Genomic DNA, 8,135 nt, shown 5'->3' with positions numbered 1-8,135 from the left:
AGTCTGTTCACTTTGCTCGTTCTTTGTTATGCAGACTTGCGATCATTAACAGCAAATGTGGAATGTCATCACCATGGCAATATTGTGAATATTGCAATAATTTTAATAGTTTTATTCAAAATGTGTCATTAGACTGGTTTCACGGTCCTTCTCTGTTTTTTGTCTTTTAAATATATCAGAGTTTGAAGCAGTGCTTCTCAATCATTTTGCTCCAAGTAAGGGTTTGCGATATGTATCGTCAACGATAATATCGTAATTATTGTTTTAACAATGTGCAAATCTGCTTTTTGAACAAATCAGTTTCAGTAATTCAGTGACCGACTTTGACTCTATGATGAATGACTCAATGACTCAACTCAAGACAGTCGCAGTTTCCATACTATATAATATAAAAACGGTATGCAAGAAAAGTATTATGTCCAAATTCATGGTATTCAACAGTAGGCAAAAAGTACCTGGATGAGCTACTACTTTCGCCGAGATTCTGGTTCCAGAAAATATTGAGATTATCATTTTTGTCATGAATATTGCACACCCCTAAAGTCCCAACATTGTCCCCAAAATATTAAAAGCAACAAGCAACCCCCTAGCCCCAGTTTTTTGTTTTTTTGTTTTTGTTGTTGTTTTTTTGTGTTGTTTTGTTTTGTGGCATTTTGTTTTGTTTTGTTTTGTGTTTTTGGTTTTGTTTTGTGTTTTGTTTTGTTTTGTGGCTTTTGTTTTGTTTTGTGTTTTTGGTTTTGTTTTGTGTTTTGTTTTGTTTTGTGGCTTTTGTTTTGTTTTGTGTTTTTGGTTTTGTTTTGTGTTTTGTTTTGTTTTGTGGCTTTTGTTTTGTTTTGTGGCTTTTGTTTTGTTTTTTTGTTTTGTTTAAGGGTCAATCCTGAGGTTATTCCTAGTTTTTAAATTAAAAAAAGTAACAAAAATAATTACGATTACAATTAAAATAACTACATTTCATGATTTCAGATGTTTTAAGAGTTGAATGTTCATCCGGGATCCCAATCTTCTTAACCAGTGAATTTACATGACTCTTCCAGTCATTGTGATTTACTGGATAAGGATTTAGGAGAAGGGTTTAATAAAAGAAAAAAAATTACCCACACTTACATTTTATTCTTCCCAATGGATATTTTAGATCTTGGCATAACTAGAAAATGTATATTCATTATAAGAATGCCTGTGGCATTTTAAGATTGTATTCTTTTTTACATCACACTTTTAAAATCAGGCTGCCTTATCTTCCATGGGAACCCTGGTTGAAAACTGCAGATCACATAAAATGACCTCTTACCCACAAAAAGAAGCTTCAACAAAGAAAACAAACCTTCCAGAAAGACTCATCATTAAACCAAAAACATGTTTAATAGGTGGTAAAACAAGCTAGTTGTGAAGCACGCAGCTTTCCTGAAAGACTCAAGAACATCTTCAACAAAAAGTGACCATGCAGCCACCTGCGAGCAGAAAATCCATAGGGTTTCATTTGGCCAGGCTGACTTGTGCAATGCAGCTCACTGACTGTGATCTGCAGTGAGTGAGGGGCAGTTAAATGTGTTAATTAAAATGCATCTCTGCTTAAACCAGTGGTTTTGTAAAGACTTAAAAACCAATAATGTTGACAGTGATAGTGTCCAACCATAGGCAGGTTGTGTGCCGTTCTGGAGTCACTTAAAAATGTTTTAAAAATCCCAATTCAGAAGTGAGACTGCAAAAAAAGATCAGTTGTGTTGTTTATTGCAGTAAAGTATATTTTAATGGCTCTCTGTTAATTTTTAGACCAGAAATGTTTGAATTATTAGCCAAAAAATAAACTTAATTCCTTTGAATTTCTTTTGAATTGCAGTATAACATATCCTGCAAGTTGTGGCCGATTCAGTTTAAATTCACACTTCTCAAATGAAACGGAAACTATTCGTACATATTTTATCTATTTCTATTTTATGATATTTTAATGGTAGTGATTGATGGCAAGATCAGAGTGCTCTTAATTTTGTATCATTACGAATAAACGCTTTTGTCTTATGGCTTACTTCGTTCCTTTTTTTCCCCCAGAAATTTCCAGAAGAGGGCCTGGCCAACGTGGTGAGGAATGTGTTTGACTTTGACTCCTATAACAAGGACATGCGTGAGGTACTGATCACAGCGCTGCACAAGCACGGCATTCCCATCGGAGCCAAACCCACCAGCGTGCACCTGGCCAAGGAGTAAGAGCTCAGCTCCTATTGCCCTTTACTGTCCGTGAATGCAGTATCATGAACAAATATCATGCACGTTCTCTAATAGACACACTGTCCTGGACTGATATAACTACCTGTTGAAGGGATCTGCTCTGCTTGGTCCTCAAACCATACACTTGAACAAATGTGTTTGTTTAAAGGTGAAGTGTGCAATTTTTGCAGCAAAAGAGACACTGAGGTAGTCCTGTCCCAAACTCACGCCATTGGTTGAGCCAGTGCTGTTATGTTTGGCCCAGTCGGACTGCTCAGATAAACAGCAATTTGGTTTCTAGTATCACATAAATTACAAACTTCACCTTTAACAGATGCTTTTATCTCATAAGCTCGTTTCAATGAATGTGCAATAGACAAAACCCTAAACATGCTTGAATTTAGTAAACCGCAAAACTTACTTGGACTCTTACTGGAATAACTTAAACTGAAAACTTGATTGCCAATGTCTGGTTAATGCATTTAAACGATATGAAAGATTTTGGGCAAATTCCAATCGGAAGCGAGCATCTCTATGCCCTGTTTGTTCATAGAGCAGAGCACTTGAGGTGGGAAATCTGGAGACAACTGTGTGGTTGTTTGTAACAGACTTGGTGAAGGGAGCAGTTAAAAACAACACCATTTCCTCTGGAACGGCCCTTTGTGTGGCGTCCATGTCCCATCTGTCCAAGTGACCTTCCACAGTTTGGAATGTGCGCTTTATCTGATTATCATGAGTTAGTCATCCGCATTATATAACAACAAATATATTTCTCATTCAATAGCAGTCATTTCATTTGCTCAGTGTTGTATATTATACACTTTCAATAAAGGAAATTATTTGTTTCTTCCGTCTCATATTTGTCTTATTTCACTTGCTTTTGAGTGTTTTGCCATCTGGTATACACAGTTTGTTATATTTTATAAAAAATACTGGAAAATTTTAAAAAGGGAAGAAACAAATATTTCCTTTTGAATTATGTTTCTATATATATATATATATATAATCACCTTAGTATTTGAAAGTTTAAATGTTTGTTTACCAAGGCTGCCGTAATATTATGAAATATCTGTACAACTTTAAACAACTATTTTCTATCTTAATATATTCCTGTGATGCAAAGTGAATTTTCAGCATCATTACTCCAGTCTTCAGTGTCACATGATCCTTCGGAAATCATTATATTATGCTGATTTCCTGCTCAAGAAACATTATACATTATTATTATCAATGTTGAAACAGGATAGCTATTTAATATTTTTGTGGAATCCATGATACATTTTTTCAGGATTATTTGATTAACAGAACTTTCAAAAGTACAACATTTATGTGAATTAGATACATTTTCTATCTTAATATATTCCTGTGATGCAAAGTGAATTTTCAGCATCATTACTCCAGTCTTCAGTGTCAGATGATCCTTCGGAAATCATTATATTATGCTGATTTCCTGCTCAAGAAACATTATACATTATTATTATCAATGTTGAAACAGGATAGCTATTTAATATTTTTGTGGAATCCATGATACATTTTTTCAGGATTATTTGATTAACAGAACAGAACTTTCAAAAGAACAACATTTATGTGAATTAGATACATTTTGTAACATTATAAATGTCTTTACTGTTACTTTTAATCAATTCCATGCATCCTTGAATAAAAATATTTTTCTAAAGAGAAAAAGTCCTTTTGACCCCAAGGTTTTCATTGATGCGTTACATTAAAAGTGTTTTAATGCTGTATTGCATTAATATTTTATCTTGAGGGGAATGATATGTCATCCCATCTGCTTCAGTTGCAGAGTAGTGCGGTAATGTTTTCTCTGGGAATAGTAACTGAGCAATAACCAGATGTGAAACTACAACCTTCCTGAATATCAATGAGCTCCAGCCCTACTACAGAGACAGCAGAATGAAGCAGTGACCACCATTTACATGCACATCATTTTCCAATTTAAGTCCAAGTTTTCATGAAGGTGCTGTGCATGTAAACCAAGATTTTGAAATGGCAAAAAATCTAGGTGTGCCGGTCAACTTTTTGCCTAACCCAATAAAACAACACCGTTTAAGGTGTTTTCATGATCAACATGTTGTCATAATCATTATAAGATTTACAAAAGTCATGTCTTTGGCAAAAAGGCAATCACCCGATTCCCTTTTCCCAGGTTACCATTGCCAGACTGTAAGATGGCAGGTTACTGGACCATCAATCAGGGTGGAAGTACACGACGAAAGCTGCTGTGTCCAACAGAGTCCCATCGGATAGATGTCAAGGTATCATAACCCATTCTATTTCCAGTATTTCAAAATTGTTATTAGCATATAACACTAATTTGATGTCTGTGGTTCTCCTCAGGGCCCTGTGTTTCTGCGGGTTCAGAGTTATCCTTCTGAGAGGCACGAGTCCAGATCTATGAGCTTCACCGAGGAACAGGCTCACTGGCAGATTCCCATGAACGAGGTCAACATCGTCTGCGACGTCACCACTGCTAACGGTATCTGCTATCACAGTCTCATGTAGCCAGATCTAAGATCTAATGAATGTGGAATTATAAAGTCTTGTGGCTTTTATTTTGAAAGTGAATCATTGTTTTTCTTCATAGATTCCATTTATGTGGCCACATGTAACCCTGTATCGCTGTATGCTATGAAGGAGAAAGGAGACTCCGTCCAGTGCATTGAGCTCTATGACGTCTTCCCCCGGACCATCAGTGGAGTCTGGCAGCCTTTTGTCTCTGTGGCGGCACTGGGCAATCCGCTGCAGGACCAGGTGATGCTCCATGAAGAACAGGTGTGTGTGTGTGAACCCGCTCTTCTACACGGGCACTTCACATGAAAGCCTTGCCGTCCACTTGCTGCCATTACGATCCGTTTACAGGTGTCATTCCTGCCCTGAGGTTCATCTGAGACATGCTGTTTGAGCACGGATCATCAATAGATGCATCTTTTCCACCAAACCCATACGGGGAAAACAATGTCTAATAATAGCGGATGAAAATAGTAAATGGTCACAGATCAAAACAAGTTTGAGGCAGTTTGACAAGTTTGAGCTAATAGATTCACCATAGTAGGATGAGATGTGATGTTTGTGCAATAATACCATTTGGTTGTTTTTTTTAAAGGGGTGGTTCATTGCGAATTCACTTTTTTAACATTAGTTAGTGTGTAATGTTGCTGTTTGAACATAAACAATATCTGCAAAGTTACAAAACTGAAAGTTCAATGCAAACGGAGATATCGTCTTTTAAAATTCTGGCAGTTTAATGCCTACAAAAACGGCTGGTAGGGACTACAACAAGTTACTTCCCGGGTTCGTGATATCACAAACCCAGATAAACCCCGCCCTCGGGAAAAGGCAGCAAAGGGGGCGAGGCCATGCTGCGCTACTTTAGAGAAGAGGAAGAGAAAGTATATTAAAAGCTAACATAAGCAGTAGCATTTACAAATAACAGTGTATCTAAAAGTATGAGACAACAACAACAAAAAACATAGGCCTACCATTAAAAGCCGTGCTTGCACAGGTTCTGTGCGATCCTCTTCACTATTATACTCTGCTTCTCAACCGGGCTCAAACTGATAAGCGATATTAAACACAATCAATCCTAGAAAAAAAACAGTGAACCACCCCTTTAAATATAACATGTTATATGTCTTGAGGTATACTGGAGCCTGCACGTTATCCACTGTACTTTACTGGATGTTACTGTCGTTATGTTTATACACTCTAAAAAATGCTGGGTTAAAAACAACCCAACTTGAGTTATTTGGCAACCCAGCGCTGGGTAAATATTGGACAGAACACATGCTGGGTTATTTTAACCCAGCTGGTTGGGTTAATGTTTTTTTTAAAGGTGCCATAGAATGGAAAACTGTATTTACCTTGGCATAGTTGATTAATAACAGTTCTGTACATGGAAATGGCATACCGTGAGCCTCAAACACCATTGTTTCCTCCTTCTTATGTAAATCCAACATTTGCATATACCGCCCATGTTCTATGCCAGCCGCCAGCCGAACCTGCACAGCCGAATCAAGTTCTGCAGGTATTGTGAAGAAACAAGCAAGGATAATAACGAAAATGGTAGATCATGGAAATAAATATTATGTTCCAGGCTGTGCAGGGGATGTGAAGTGCAGGGATGGGTTGGTGTCTGTATTCAGAAAGGCACGAAAAACAAATAACGCGCGTTCTAAAAAAATAACGCCAGCTACTAAAGGGACATGGTTTTACAGTATAATTACCCAACGATATAACTACGAGAGACAGTATTAAAATATATATTTTCCCTGTGTTTTCTTCCTGCTGTGTGAGCTACTGAAATGAGCCGCACTGTGAAACAGGCAATCAGAGCAGAGCTCAAACAGCCAATCAGAGCAGAGCTGAACATTATTATTCATGGCCCTTCCAAATAAGATAAAAACAGACAATTTAATTCTAGGGACAAACCCTAGGGTTGTAAATGGACATGTAAAACCGTTTCTGGAGATTTTTTGCCCTTACCTAAGCCACATACCTTCTATGTAGATATCAGAGAACAATTTAAAATATTGTATCAATGCATTCTATGGCACCTTTAAGTCAACTATTGTTTAAAAATAATTATATTACTGCCTTAAAATGGGCTGGAAATTAAAAATCACACACAGAATTACTATAGGCAACAGCAATAATCAAAATATGAACATTTATTAATCAAGAACACATGGACAAAATTGAATTTATTTGGGTGAATACAGCATAGTTTACAATATTTAAACATACATTTAAACTCAATTAACAAGCATTTTAAGAAATAAATGTAACATTTAAAAGTAGCATTTTAATTCAAGTGTATTTAACCGGTCTCTGTGATCACTTTTTACCGCTATAGTGCTAATTCTCGTGCCGATGTGTCATTGAAATCGGAGCCGGTGAAGGGCTGCTGTTCGCGGGAAAACTGCGAACTTTAGACCGCGGCCTCGCGTTTCACTCATAGCTGAGAGATGCCGTGACTGACTTCAAAACATGCCCATAAACAAACAGTACTGAGATTAGAGAACGTATTATAACATCAAATTAAATTAAACTCAGTATTATAACGAATAAAATCCATTTATGTTATGCAAGGCAAAAGGGTTTCCATCATGACCGCTGCTGACGCAGCTGACTGACTCGTCCTTACATTGTGTTGCATATAATAATATAATTTACAGCACAGTAAAGACTTTATATATATGAAATAAAACATATACAAACCTTTATTTCGCTGAAGAAGTGCACTAAATCGGCGACAGCACTGATCGCTCTCTCCTGTAGAGCACTCAAAAAGCCTGTGCTCTGACTGTAGCTCAGCAGCTGGGTTGTTTCGTCTGAGACAGGTTCAAACCAGCGGTTAGGTAGGAAAAAAAATAACCCAGCAACTTAGGTACAGAGAAACTACTCTGCACCTGGGTAAAAAATATTAAAAATTACCCCAAAAAATGACCCAACAGGCTGAACCCAGCATTTGGGTTGAAAAAAAATAACCCAGCATTTTTTAGAGTGTAGACTGTTTATCCTTAGTTAAAATTTAAATGGCAACCTTTGTAAGATTTAAAGGGGTCATATGACGATGCTAAAAAGAACATTATGTTGTGTATTTGGTGTAATGCAATGTGTTTATGCGGTTTAAGGTTTAAAAAACACATTATTTTCCACATAATGTACATTATTGTTGCTCCTCTATGCCCCGCCTTTCTGAAACGTGTCAATTTTTACAAAGCTCATCCTTCTGAAAAGCGAGGTGTACTGTGATTGGCCAGCTATCCAGTGCGTTGTGATTGGCTGAATACCTCAAGCGTGTGACGGAAATGTTAAGCCCCTTAACACACTCGTTGCGTATCGCGGCGCGTAAACTTAAAACCATGTCTGCATTTGTGATCGGAGAAACGACAAACAACAAGCGCTACTCG

At 37.1% G+C, this 8,135-nt stretch overlaps 1 protein-coding gene across 1 annotated transcript in view; it reads left to right on the top strand.

Moving 5' to 3' along the window:
• Positions 1 to 8,135, top strand: part of vwa8 (von Willebrand factor A domain containing 8) — a 100,039-nt gene that overhangs the window by 44,772 nt on the left and 47,132 nt on the right. The window contains exons 25-28 of the mRNA XM_016564076.1: positions 2,047 to 2,198; positions 4,370 to 4,478; positions 4,561 to 4,699; positions 4,808 to 4,995. Coding sequence (XP_016419562.1) covers positions 2,047 to 2,198; positions 4,370 to 4,478; positions 4,561 to 4,699; positions 4,808 to 4,995 — 588 coding nt within the window. The remainder of the gene's footprint in view (positions 1 to 2,046; positions 2,199 to 4,369; positions 4,479 to 4,560; positions 4,700 to 4,807; positions 4,996 to 8,135) is intronic.

This window comes from Sinocyclocheilus rhinocerous, unplaced genomic scaffold, assembly GCF_001515625.1.
Source record: "Sinocyclocheilus rhinocerous isolate Xijiao unplaced genomic scaffold, SAMN03320098_v1.1 scaffold2245, whole genome shotgun sequence".
Lineage (NCBI taxonomy): Eukaryota > Metazoa > Chordata > Actinopteri > Cypriniformes > Cyprinidae > Sinocyclocheilus > Sinocyclocheilus rhinocerous.
Note: the sequence above shows the minus strand (reverse complement) of the source record. Positions and strands in the feature narration are given on the sequence as shown.